Raw genomic sequence first — 12,996 nt, 5'->3', positions numbered from 1 at the left:
TAGAATAAATTCTTCAAAGAGATGGCGTGAACAGATCTACTATTCAATGACGATACTCGATCGACGCGGTTGCAAATGTTTCTGTTATTTACGTGTGATTTTTGACTTGTACAGGAAAAGATTGGATGCGGTAAACAAGAGGTAACGGTACCGCAACAAGGTTGCGGTACAAACAAAGCTGGGCGCTTACGTTATCATTATGCGGAGGACCGACAGATAGGACATCGACGTTTTCAGAATATTCATGTAAGACTCGAGGTTGATGGCGAAATGATTACCAGCCTTCAGTTGAACCGGATAATCGGACTTCATGAGCACAAACAAAATGTCCCTTGCAAGATCGCAGGGTGCGTTGTACCAATCGCTGCAATAGGCCAAGTATCCGATCTCTTCGAATTGGTTCTTCGAGTACTCGCCCACGTAACTGTACGCGAACAGTTGGCTCATTATGATGTTTACCACCATAAACGTCTTAATCGCCATGGTAATGTCGTTCGCCTGCAGAAGCAGGATGACCTCGATTCCTGAGAACACGGGAATCTCTTTTGGAAACCCAGCACTTTTTACCAGACATGGACGTCTGTGATCAAGTCGTTTAACCCTTAGCGGACGACGACTTTTTCGGCCGAGTCAGGTAGCAGGACGAGGCGATTTTTGCAAATATGTAACATAAACACCGATTGTCGCCTCTCACTCGCCATTCGTCCTGCCGCGCTAAACGCCGTGGCGACCGAGAGTCGTCTTTCGTCCGCTAAGGGTTAATTAATCCTTGCAGATGCTCACCGATTAGGCAGATGAGGTAGCAGCTCGAGAACAGTTCCCAGACAAGAATAAATTTGATGGTGTTGTTGAGATGTTCGGCCAATGTCAACAAATGGCGGTGCCTCGTTACCAGGGCGGTGAAACGTTTCACACTGTTCGCTCCGTGCTCCAGGAATCTACTGAAGTCCAGCTTCAGCACCTCCACCTGCCCGCACAGGTGGAAAACGATGCCGATGAACAAGGTGTCGCTACCTGGCCAGGGGAAGTATTATCTGTGAAACTCGATTGCTGAAAATACACGGATGAAGTCACGAAACGAATGAGATACCGATATTTCCACAGGCCATTATCATCAGTAATATGAACTCCCCGAGACAAATCAGCGCGTATAGGTTCTTTGGTATTTCCAGAAGCTCCAACGTGTCCTCGCTGGGAATAGGAAGGTCGTATTGACGTTCGCACTTGTCAGTTGCTTGGGTGAGATTCCCCGTTGCGTTATCTCCTGCGGTAAACTGGGATGCCGTAGAGAGCGGCGCACAGTGCGACATTTCCATAATCTAGAATTTAATTCCGAAATTGAAAATATTTGAACAATGATGTTTTACTCTTACTGTCGAAGCAATGCCTCCGTAACCCAGAATGACTATTGTTTATAATTTTACGTCTCATTCAGATAGGTATCATAAGCCTCAAACGAACTCCTCAGTCTACACAAATGCTTGAAGTTCATTAGTCGTCAATGGCACTTTACCAGAATAAGAGTATATGTATTTTTTTTTATAATAAAAGTTCGTCCGAAGACGATGTAGTTGTCTCCTGTTCTGCGAGTGAATGCATAATAAATACATACATATAGTAGCGTTAACAAAATTTGTTCGGTGGATTATATACTCCACATGCATTTGGTATTAATAAAACTTAAATAGACTATCATTTAAATTAAATAGTAAAAGTAAATATTCTTTGAAACAGTAGAAATCTTTCTAGAAAATTTGAAATCATCTTTCTGAGTAGTATTGACGAAATACGTGACAGAAAAAAAGGAAACAAAATCCTTAAGAAATTAATTCCCCTAAATGATAAAAATATCATACTGATTGCAGCGCTGTCATGGCAAAGGCGAAGGACATGACGGACAGTACGAAACCGATCGTATTTCGGCCCATGTGCGCGTGATGCTTCACGATGGCACGTTTCTCCTCTTCCTTCAGCTCTTGATAGTCTTTCACAGCGGAGACGAAGTTGGCGACCAAGCCCGTGCAACGAAAACGGAACCAAGTCACTTTCAAAATCGCGAGCGAGCTGCACGACATCAACACTATTACTTCCACATTCTTCGCCGCGTTTCCGTGGTCCAGGTAGACTTCCACAAGTAAGGTGGACAACAGCAACACCTGCACAGACGATTCAGCGATACGAATTGATCTGTTCGAAGAAATAACTGCGAGCGAACATCGTTCCATGCGAACGCTAATTTAAAAGGCTGCTGTCTAGTTAACCCTTTCGGTACGAGCGCGTTGTCCGCCGTGACACTCCCACTGTACGGGGTGCCGCGCCGAAAATGAGCACATAACGCAGAGTCAGTCCACTTTTGTACGAAGATTTTCGTAAGCGTTAAGTGATGACTGTACTTAATCCGTTTCTAAATCTTTTGTTTCCTGCAAACATTCTGTAAAGGGCCTACAATATGTTAAAATCTATGAACAAGTTTCGAAGAAAAATGTAACCTGAAATATTTTTAATCAATTCAGATCAAACGACAATTATACCGGTAGCTGTATTTTCGGAATCCTTGTAAGAAAAGACTTTATCCGTTTGAGTCCCAGGGATTATTCCGAAAACACGGTCGAAAAATGCCAAACAGCATGATAGCGCTGCTTGGGACTCGAACGGTTATTAGAATAGTTTCTAATATGTCAGAAATATGGTTTACATGGATGCCAGGTGTATTCGGCACTCGTCCATATTGGTCATCAGATGGATGCCGGACATATCCGGCGCTCGGTCACACAGGTGACCAGATGGATGCCGGATATATCCGGCGCTCGTACCGAAAGGGTTAATTCGCTTGGCTTGCAATTCGAAGCCTTGGTTTCAGCAACAAGATCGATGCTATAGCAGTGGAATAGAACATGTAGAAATGGAAGAAACCAAGTAGAAATTGCTCACCAATAGACTCAGGGCGACGACGAACCTCAGGCCAGACAGAAGACCGTATTCTTGGAGCGGCCAAGTGCCCACGGGCCAGGAGACTATCTTCAATATACTCATCTCGTAGACGAAGTCTTTGTCCGTAGGGAGCTTCATTCTCGCGGGATGTAAGGACAATATCGCATCTTCCACTGCGACTCGCACGCGACAATACGTCGCGCGTTTCCATTTATGTTTTATGCAGCCGTAATCGCGTAAACGCTCGACGTCAGCTGCACGCTGCCAACATTGTTACGTGGTAAGAGAGGGGTTGCACCCCGGACTTCTCGCAGTAAATTATCCGACCACTTGCAACATAATACGTTCTACCTTCTCCAGCGCGCGCTTTCTCGGCAGATCGTGGAGCGCATTCAATTTTTATCGGAAATAGGACTAATACTTTCCTTGGCTTCGATAGAGTCGGAAATGCGCATTCTTCCTCTTTTGTGATGTTCGTAATCCGACGGAACTAAATTGCGAACGATCATTTCGTAAAAGGAGCTACCGTTTTCCTTATTCATTCGCTGCAACTAGTCCAATAAGCTGGTCAGTGGTATCGAGATAGTCTTCGTTCTTCGATCGAGTCAATTTTGCTGAGGAAAATGTCCCTGTGCTATCTGGTGTTGGCTCGGTAAGTTGATCTACCGCTTTGGTATGGTACTATTCGGTGTGTTTGAATGGTTCACATTGGTGCGGAGAATATTTTTTTGCAGCTTTTATAATCTAAATTTTGATTGCCTGATGTTTTCTGATTTCTTTGCATTTCTAACACGTCACTTGATCTCGGTAACAGAATTTTTGCTACATTATTGGCACATCCGCGACTATTGCGTGGAGATTTTCGAAGCAATCGATTGGCAGTTAAGACGTTAAACAAGTTCTAAACAGTAATCTAACCCATGAGATTTTACTACAGGAGAAATGAACACTGCATTGTACGGAAAGCATAATTTTTTATTATAATAAATTCTTTAAAGGTATGGCGTGAACAGATCTACTATGTATCTCGGACTTGTACAGGAAAGGATTGGTTGCGATTACAAAGCTAGGCGATTACGTTATCATTACGCGGAGGACCGATAGATAGGACATCGACGTCTTCAAAATATTCATGTAAGACTGGAGATTGATGGGGAAATAATTACCGGCCTTGAGTTCGACAGAGTACTCGGACTTCATGAGTACAAACGTAATTTTTCTTGAAAGATCGCAGGGTGCGTTGTACCAATCGCTGCAGTAGGCCAAGTATCCGATCCCTTCGAATTGGTTCTTCGAGTACTCGCCCACGTAACTGTACGCGAACAGTTGGCTCATTATGATGTTTATCACCATAAACGTCTTAATCGCCATTGCAATGTTGTTCGCCTGCAGAAACAGGATGACCTGGATTCCTGAGAATACAGGAATTTTTATTGAAAATCCGGCACTTTCTAGCAGACATGATTAAATCGTGTGTGTATAAGTTAATTAATCGTTGCGAAAGCTCAAGATATTTGATGGTTCGAAGGGAGGGTCGTTTTGTGTCCATGTAAGGAAAAGTGCGATTACATATTGTTCTTTCTAACCGAGATACATTTACTTATAAAATACTGTTGAATAATGCATTTAAGTACCTGTAAAAATAAAATATAAAAAACCGATACAGGAACATTGATAAAGCAAAAATACATGAACAAAATTTCGTGAACATTTCTCGACCCACTCTTGAGCATTATAGAATCAATGTCACCCTCACCCTCACTCCGAAATGCCGATTGCTACATTATAATTGTTGAAAAGTAAATTCTCACCGATTAGGCAGATAAGGTAACAGCTCGAGAACAGTTGCAGGACAAGAATATACTTGATGGTGTTGTTGAGATGTTCGGCCAGCGTCAACAAATGACAATGTCTGTTCACCAGGGCGTCGAATCGTTTCCCACTGTCCACTCCGTGCTCGACGAATCTACTGAAGTCGAGTTTCAGCACCTCCACCTGCCCGCACAGGTGGAAAAGGATGCCGATGAACAAGGTGTCGCTACCTAACCGAAGGGAATATCTGTGAAAATCGATTGCAACAAATACACGGATAAAATCACAAGGCGAACGAGGTACCCATATTTCCAAAGGCCAACACAAGCAGAAGCATGAACTCCCCGAGACAAATCAGCGCGTATATGTCTTTTGGCATGTCCAGAAGCACCAGCGTGTCCTCGCTAGGAATTGGTAGTTCGTACTGACGCTCGCACTTGTAAGCTGTTCGACTGAGATTCTCCGTTGCTTCCTCCTCTGTGGCAAACTGGAGCGTCGTGGGGGGCGGCGCACAGTGTGACATTTCGAAAATCTAGAAGAATTCCATTTCGAAATTGAAAATATTTAAAGAAATTGCGATTTTAGAGTCGTAAGTCTCAAACGAACTCTACTGCCTATGCAAATTCTTGATCGTCCATTAATCGTCATTTTACAAATTACTTTACTTTACCGATTATTCAATCCTTTATGATGTGTTCTCAATATATTTAGTTTTTAAATACTGTACGTATAATTTACGACGATTGATCATCATAAAAGATCGAAGAACTTTTCGTTGTACGCCAATTTAACAGTAATTTGCAAGAGTTAAAACGTATATAAGACATGTTAAAGTAAATAGAAATCATCATTACGAGAATAACGTTAACGAAATACGTGACAAGAAAAAAAGAAACAAAATCCTTAAGAATTTAATTCCCCTAAATGATCGAAATATCACACTGTATGCAACGCCGTCATGGCGACGGTGAAGTACATGATGAATAGTACGAAGCCGATCGCGTTTCGGCTCATGTGCGCGTGATGCTTCACGATGGCACGTTTCTCCTCTTCCTTCAGCTCTTGATAGTCTTTCACAGCGGAGACGAAGTTGGCGACCAAGCCCGTGCAACGAAAACGGAACCAAGCCACCTTCAAAATCGCGAGCGAGCTGCACGACATCATCACTATTACTTCCATATTCTTCGCCGCGTCCCCGTGGTCCAGATAGACTTCCACGAGTAAGATGATCAACAGCAGCACCTGCACAAACGATTCAGAAGTACGAATTAAACCTACAGCTGTCAAACTGCCCGATTTCTAATTTAAAATTCGTTAGGGATGGAAAAATGCGTAAGGTACGAATTATTACAATAGTAAATAACTTGCAAAATATATTGGGGACAGCTTACAAAATTGTGCACACTTGTTTGCAGATATTGTTTACATATTATTTGCCTCGTGGAGAGCAACTGTCACAAGAGTGCACAACTTGCCGACCATTGTCTCGGAGGCGTTGACACATGTAACGAGAGTCACCCTCGCAGAAAATATCGCAAGCTGATCCCTAGTCAATTCGCACTTTCAACAACGAGATCGATGCTATAGCAGTTGAATAGAAAATGTAGAAATGAAAGAGACCAAGTAGAAATTGCTCACCAATAGGACCAGGGTGGCGACGGACCTCAGACCAGACAGAAGATCGTATTCTTGGAGGGGCCAGGTGCCCACGGGCCACGAGACCATCTTCATTATACTCATCTCGTAGGCGAAGTCTTTGTCCGTAGGGAGCTTCATTCTCGCGAGATGTAAGGACAATATCGCATCTTCGACTGCGGCTCGCACGCGACGATACGTCGCGCGTTTCCATTTATGTTTTATGCAGCCGTAATCGCGTAAACGCTCGGCGACAGCTGCGTGCTGCCAACATTGTCACGGGGCGAGAGGGGGGCTGCACCGCGGACCCCTTGCTTTTATTGTCCAGCCACGGGCAACATTATACTTTCCGATAGATCGCGCGTGCGCTCATTTCTTATCGAAAATAGGTTTAATGCTTCCGATGGAACGGGACGCTCGCGTTTTTCCTTACTCTCATTGACAAACGCATTTAAATTGCGTTCGATCATTCCGCGAAAGAAACAAGCGTTTTCTTTATTCATTCGCTATCTTATGGTAACGGCTGTAACTGTTCAATAAAGTGGACGGATGCATCGGGATGGTTTTTGTTCGTAGATCGAGGCACATTCGCGGTGGGGAGCGTCTGTTTATTGCGCGGTGTTGGCTCGGCAAGTTGCTTTGCTGGATTGGAATATGTAATGTTATTTCATCTGTACGAACGGTTCCGATTCACTCGGATAAGAGAGTCGTAATTTTTTTTATAAATTCGTTTCTTTTTTGCCAAGATAGTTTTGAATTCGTTATATTGTTACAACGATAACTGACCGTCGCTCGTATGTGGCTAATAGAGTTTTCCCTATTTTTGTTATTATATTAGCAATTACTTATAAAAACACGATATAGATGAGTGTGATAGATCAGATGGTAGATCAGTGTGAATATGAATTTCCAAATGTGAGCAAATAATTCCGTCACTCGACGACGCGGCTGTCGAATTGTTAAACAGGACCTATACAACACTGTCGAATGTATGTATAACATAGGAATATTACTAAAGTCATATATTCTTAATTCAATAAATTCTTTGCACAGGTAGCGTGAATCCAGTATACATTGTCGCAGGAAAACATTGACAGCGGCGACAGAGCTGGCGTTTACATCACCATAACGCGAAGAACGGACAGATAGGACATGGAGGTCTTCAGGATACTCATGTAAGTCTGAAGATTGACGAGGAAAAATCTACCAGCCTTTAGGTGAACGGGATACTGAGTCTTCATTAGTACGAACATAACGTTTCTTGAAAGATTGCAGGGTGCGTTATACCAATCGCTGCAGTAGGCCAAGTAGCCGATGGCCCCGAATTGGTTCCTCGAGTACTCGCCGACGTAACTGTAGGCAAACATTTGGCTCAAGAGAACGGACACCACTACGAACGTCTTAATCACCATCACAATGTTGTGGACCTGCAGAGACAGGATGAACTGGACTCCTGTGAACAGCGTCAACTCGATTGTTAACCCTTTGCCTTTCAATCACGTCTGAGAAACGTGCTAGAAGAATCGGGCCAGAAATGATTATCGCGTCTGAAAGACGTGGTAAAAAGAAGTGAGAACCGTGGTGCGTCAGTCGGGCCAAATATAGACACAACTAGTTAGGCTCGTGTTAGATTAGGGGATACGTGTTTCGTGGTTTTGTGTTTCTCAACATTCAATTGTTTCGTTAGCAGCTAAAGGAGGTGTGACGCAGGAACCGGCGTAGGGCAAGGGGCAAATAACTCATCACCGGATATGCAGATCAGCATGCAGCTCGAGAACAGTTGCAGGACCAGAATATATCCGATCGTGTTGTTGAGGTGTTCGGCCAATGTCAGCAGATGACGATGCCTCATTACCAGGGCGTTGAAACGTTTCCCGCTGTCCGTCCCGTACTCGAGAAATCTGCTGAAGTCCAGCTTCAGCACCTCCACCTGTCCGCATAGGTGAAAAGCGATGCCGAAGAACAGGATGTCGCTACCTGGCCAGGGGATGTATTCTGTGAAACTTGATTCCAGAAAATATACACGGACGAAGTCGCGAGGCGAACGAGGTACCCATATTTCCGCAGGCCAACAACACCAGCATCAAGAACTCTCCGAGGTATATCAGCCCGTGCACATTTTCCGGCATTCGCAGAAGCTCCAGCGTGCACTCGCTGGGAAAAGGAAGGCTGTGTTCGCACTTATAAGCCGTGTGGTTCAGGATCTCCGTCGCGTCCTCCGTCCCGGTAAACAGGGGCACCAGCATGAACAGCAACGCGCTGGCGTACGAGCAGGACAGAATGCTGGCGGACGTGATTCGGCCCATTAGCGCGTAATGCTTCACGATGGCGCGCTTCTTCTCTTCCCTCAAGTCCTGGTGGTCCCTCACCGCGGAGACGAAGTTCGCGATCAAGCCCGTAGGACGGAACCGGAAACAAGCCACCTTCGAAATTGCGAGCATGCTGCATGTGATTAGCAACACAGCGTCCAGGTTCTTCTCCGCGTTCCCGTGGTCCAGGTAGATTTCCATGTGCACGGTGAAAAACAGCACCGTCTGCGCAAACGATTCGGTAAGCAGTCTAGAGCAACTTGCAGGAGGATGCACACGTGAAATTAGAAGCATCAGGAATTTTGTGGCCGATGAAGCGTCAATCGGTGAACAGCAAACTCCGTTAAAAGTAATCATAAAATTATTGTTTCCTTTTTAAATTAAAGCTTGTAATTGTAAACTGCTGTAACTTTGGGGGAGGAGGGAATCCTAGTGACATAATTCTTACCTCGAATTAAAGGGGAAAGTCCGAACTTCGCGGTGCTTTGAACGACGTGCTCGCAAAAAAAAGTTGCAACTGCACGGAGGGCGTTAAACTTTGCAATTTTTCCAATATAGCGGATATACCCGCGGATTTAGGATACTACAGCCATAAGCATGCATGATAAAAATTGGAAAATGGTACCATAAAGTAAAGACTTCAAGCTTTAATTTCTTTTTAAAGTCGCAGCTGTTCTAAGATTCCAATGCTTCGATTTTGCTGTGTATATCTTGTAACTCGTCCTCTGGAATAATTCGTGAAACTATTCCCGGAACTTCTCGCTCAATAATTATCAGAGATTTCAACATTGATCAGAGTGCAAACTGCTACAAAATACGCTCAGTCGTATCAGTTCCGTTCAAAAAAATGCCCGCACAGCAGGCAATATATGCTGTTGCGTGCACAGTACTTATTTTAAAGAAAGGAGAAAGCAAAATAAGATCTGTGCTAATGATGCTTCATTTAATTTCAGCAAATGTATCCCAGCATCGGTAAGGAAATCGGCGAATATAGCAGTTGGACAGAAAGAGACCAGGTAGAAATTGCTCACCAATACAACCAGGGTGACGACAGACCTCATAACAGAGAGTAGATCGTATTTTTGGAGGGGCCAGGTGCCCACGGGCCACGAGACGATCTTTAGCGGTGTCATCTCGTAGGCGAAGTCCTTGTCCGTCGGGAGCTTCATCCCGAAGTAAGGAAGGACGAGATCGCATCTTCGACGTCGGCTCGCACGCGACTATACACCGCGCGTTTCCATTTATATTTTATGCAGCGGTAATCGCGTAAACGCTCGGCGACAGCTGCGCGCTGCCAACATTGTTACAGGGCAACATTGTTGAGAGAGGGGTCCCATCGTGCAACATTATACGTTCTCCCTTTTCCAGCACAAGCGGTTCCCCGATAGATCGCGCGGAGCATTCAATTTTTATCGAAAATGAGACTAATGCTTACGACGAAACGGGAAACGCGGGCTGCTCCCCGTGCGCGTTGGACGACGCATTTAAATTGCAATAGAGAATTCCGCGAAAGAATTCGCGGAAGAGTTTTCCTTATTCATATCGTGCGAGGTAACGATTGCAAGTGTTCGATAAAGTTGACGGACGCGTCCAGATGGTTTTTGTTTGTAGATCGAGGCACTTCGACGCAAGGGAACGTCTGCTAATTCGCGTTTGCTCGGTAAGTTGCTCTACCGCTTCGATGTCGTATAATTTCACTCGCTCGAACCAGTTACAACGGCACTTGCAACTATATTTTCGACTCAGCAGCTCGGAACGATCGCTGAAAGCATGTTCGAAGTCTCGCAGCTACGATCCTAACGTCTCCGGTTCGACCGACATCGTTGCAATTTTCGATTTTTCGATTTCCCGGATGTTTAAATTCGTTGCAATTGTGACACGTCGACTGCCACGTTGCCCATATTCAAGGCGCAATTCTGTCGCGACAGCGAACCGCGAGAACGATGGTTCGCTCGGCAGTGAATGTTTTAAGCGAGAGCTCTGGGCTGCGGTGGCTCGTAAAACAATAATGCTATAATAGAGAATAACGTTTTAATGTACAGAAGTCCGAATTTGTAACACAAACATATCCTACTACAGATAGCGTGAAATCATTAAATGGATCTACTATCTATCGTCGATACTCGACCGACACGGTTGCTAATGGTTCCGTTACTTATGCATCGGTGACAGCGCACAAAAGCTCGGCGCTCTACGTCACCATTACGCGAAGAACCGACAGATAGGACATCGAGGTCTTGACGATGCTCATGTAGGTCTCCATGTTGACGACGAAGAAGCGCCCGGCCTTGAGCTGGAAGGGGTTCTGGCTGTTCATCAGGACGAAGACCACGTCCAGCGATCGTTTGCGCGGGATGTTGTACCAAGTGCTGCAATAGACGCAGTAACCGACGCCCTCGAATTGGTTCTTCAGGTACTCGCCGACGTAACTGTAGGCGAAAAGCTGCGACATTTGTACGACCACGATCACCAGCGCCTTAATCGTCAGAGCGATGTTACTCTTGTTCATAGACTGTATAAGCTGGAATCCTGGAAACAGCGCGACGAATGCATCTGGCTCTAGAGATTCGGGATACGAAACGTCGATCGTTACCGTTTAGGCAGATCATTACACAGCTCGAGAACAGTTGAACTAACACGATGGGGCTGAAGGTGTCGTTTAGATCCTCGGACAGTTTCAGCAGCTCCTGGTGCCTGGTGATCAGGGCGTCGACGCGAGCCTCCTTCTCGTCCACCTCGAAGCATCTGCTGAATTCCAGCTTCAGCAATTCCGTCTGACCGCACACGTGGAAAATGATACCGTACAACAACGAGTCGCTACCTGCCGAATGCGCTTCACTCAGGACTCGGCACCCAGGGTGCAACATCGACAAATAGAGAGAGAAGGAGAGAGAGAGAGCGATTTACCAAGGTTCCCGGTGCTGATCACCAGCAGCACGATCATCTCGCCGATGTAACATACCGGATACAGGCTCGCAGGTAGGTCCAACAGGTCCAGAGTGTATTCCGAGGGCAAGGGATAGTTTAACAAGTCCGCGCGGGTGACGTTGTAATCCTCCACTTCGGGCTTCTCCTCTTCTTGCAGCATCGGCAGCATAGTGATCACCGTGCAGCCTATGTACGAGCTGAAGATCACGGAGCACCATGCGATGCGGCCCATTCGCGCGTGCCGCCGCACGATCACTTTCTTTTCCTGGTCGACCAGCTCGTTGTAGTCCTTCAACGCCGACAGGAAGTTGGCCACGAGTCCCTTCGGACGCATCCGGAACCACAGTATTTTCCACAACGAAAGGACGCCGCAGACGATCATGATAAGCGTGTCCATGCTCTTCTCGGCGTCGCCGTTGTCCAGGTACAATTCCACGTTCATGATCGTTAGCATCATCAGCTGCAAGAACGAGTCTTGAACGTTTCGCAGAAAGAGGTTCGAACGCTTCGGGACAGGTAGGTACAAAATCGCAACGTCTTTCCATGGACATTCTATGGATCGAAGGATTCTTTCGGCAAACGCAAACTCTATCTCGCAACATTCATGTACGTGGTCATTGAGTTTCTGAAAAATATAGATGGAAAATTACGTTTCCTCTATCGACACTTTATGAAACGAAGGATGAGTTTAGCAAAGATGAATCCTATCTCGCAGTGTTCTTTTAAGAGATCTTTCGTCTCCTGAAAAAAAAAAGATAAGAGAATCCGTTTAGGAACACAGCTCGACCTACGCAGCTTTTAAATTAACAGCACAGTAAATATTCTCTTCGGCCGAATATCGTCGGACGAAGACAGGGGCGGAGGGTCATGGTTTCCGCGACATTGAGACACTTGTCGGAGGCACTATGGTTACATACCAGAAGTATAACGCAGACGAAGGAGCGCATGCCGGAGACAAAATTGTACTTCTGCAAAGGCCAGGTACCGACAGGCCACGAGACGATTTTTATCAGCCTCATCGCGTAGGAGAAGTCCTTGTTCAACGGTTCGTTCATGATCGAGGCTGGTATGAAATTACGACGAATAACTCTTCGGTAATCGACCCATCTTCGTTTTCCGTAGTCTCGTGTGCTGCGCATTTCGGTTGATGATTTATTCATCCGTAATCACGTAACCGGCTGTCGAGCACCCTGTCAGCTGCGCGCTGCCAGGAAGACGACAACGCGAGCGGGCGAGAGAGATGAAGACAAAAAGAAGTTCAAAGATAGGGAGAAAGAGAAAGAGAGAGACGGGGGACGACGGGAGGTCTCGGGTCTTCGACTGGTCTTTCTGGGTCGGTTTTGCAACTGCGAACTTCGGATCGTGAAAAAATAAGTCGGGG

At 45.6% G+C, this 12,996-nt stretch overlaps 3 protein-coding genes across 4 annotated transcripts; all 3 read right to left on the bottom strand.

The window, feature by feature from the left end:
- Window positions 1-162: 162 nt before the first annotated feature.
- Window positions 163-3,230, bottom strand: LOC143259220 (uncharacterized). 2 transcript variants are annotated; one of them, XM_076520640.1, is made up of 5 exons: window positions 2,932-3,230; window positions 1,857-2,156; window positions 1,091-1,319; window positions 784-1,014; window positions 163-542 (listed from the first exon to the last, which is right to left on the bottom strand). In XM_076520640.1, exons 1-5 carry the CDS (start codon window positions 3,067-3,069, stop codon window positions 187-189), a joined length of 1,254 nt encoding a protein of 417 aa, XP_076376755.1. In that variant the 5' UTR covers window positions 3,070-3,230; the 3' UTR covers window positions 163-186. The 2 variants fall into 2 exon arrangements, with proteins under 2 accessions (XP_076376755.1, XP_076376756.1); XM_076520641.1 differs by having other exon boundaries at window positions 186-524; window positions 2,932-3,229.
- A 408-nt stretch (window positions 3,231-3,638) lies between these two features.
- Window positions 3,639-12,670, bottom strand: LOC143258930 (uncharacterized). Its single transcript, XM_076519482.1, has 9 exons — window positions 12,533-12,670; window positions 11,595-12,075; window positions 11,281-11,508; window positions 10,888-11,216; window positions 6,382-6,651; window positions 5,686-5,985; window positions 5,047-5,275; window positions 4,743-4,973; window positions 3,639-4,343 (listed from the first exon to the last, which is right to left on the bottom strand). Exons 1-9 carry the CDS (start codon window positions 12,668-12,670, stop codon window positions 4,006-4,008), a joined length of 2,544 nt encoding a protein of 847 aa, XP_076375597.1. The 3' UTR covers window positions 3,639-4,005.
- LOC143259225 (odorant receptor 10-like) lies at window positions 6,554-10,240 on the bottom strand. The gene is made up of 4 exons (XM_076520651.1): window positions 9,719-10,240; window positions 8,432-8,912; window positions 8,125-8,355; window positions 6,554-7,831 (listed from the first exon to the last, which is right to left on the bottom strand). The coding sequence occupies exons 1-4, from the start codon at window positions 9,854-9,856 to the stop codon at window positions 7,494-7,496; spliced, it is 1,188 nt and encodes a 395-aa protein (XP_076376766.1). The 5' UTR covers window positions 9,857-10,240; the 3' UTR covers window positions 6,554-7,493.
- Window positions 12,671-12,996: the final 326 nt, after the last annotated feature.

This window comes from Megalopta genalis, chromosome 3 (genome assembly GCF_051020955.1).
Source record: "Megalopta genalis isolate 19385.01 chromosome 3, iyMegGena1_principal, whole genome shotgun sequence".
Lineage (NCBI taxonomy): Eukaryota > Metazoa > Arthropoda > Insecta > Hymenoptera > Halictidae > Megalopta > Megalopta genalis.
Note: the sequence above shows the minus strand (reverse complement) of the source record. Positions and strands in the feature narration are given on the sequence as shown.

Bases quoted from the DNA above. Each gene is read 5' to 3' on its own strand.
- LOC143259225 (XM_076520651.1), bottom strand. From the start codon at position 9,856: ATGAAGCTCCCGACGGACAAGGACTTCGCCTACGAGATGACACCGCTA. The intron at 8,356-8,431 runs GTACCTCGTTCG...TCCCCTGGCCAG, and splicing joins GTTGGCCTGCGGAAATATGG to GTAGCGACATCCTGTTCTTC. The intron at 7,832-8,124 runs GTGATGAGTTAT...CGCTGTTCACAG, and splicing joins CATGCTGATCTGCATATCCG to GAGTCCAGTTCATCCTGTCT.
- LOC143259220 (XM_076520640.1), bottom strand. From the start codon at position 3,069: ATGAAGCTCCCTACGGACAAAGACTTCGTCTACGAGATGAGTATATTG. The intron at 2,157-2,931 runs GTGAGCAATTTC...TCGTCTGTGCAG, and splicing joins TCGTCGCCCTGAGTCTATTG to GTGTTGCTGTTGTCCACCTT. The intron at 1,320-1,856 runs GTATGATATTTT...ATTAAATTCTAG, and splicing joins CCATGACAGCGCTGCAATCA to ATTATGGAAATGTCGCACTG.
- LOC143258930 (XM_076519482.1), bottom strand. From the start codon at position 12,670: ATGAACGAACCGTTGAACAAGGACTTCTCCTACGCGATGAGGCTGATA. The intron at 11,217-11,280 runs GTAACGATCGAC...CGCTGTTTCCAG, and splicing joins TGTAATGATCTGCCTAAACG to GATTCCAGCTTATACAGTCT. The intron at 5,276-5,685 runs GTGTGATATTTC...GAATTCTTCTAG, and splicing joins CCATGACGGCGTTGCATACA to ATTTTCGAAATGTCACACTG.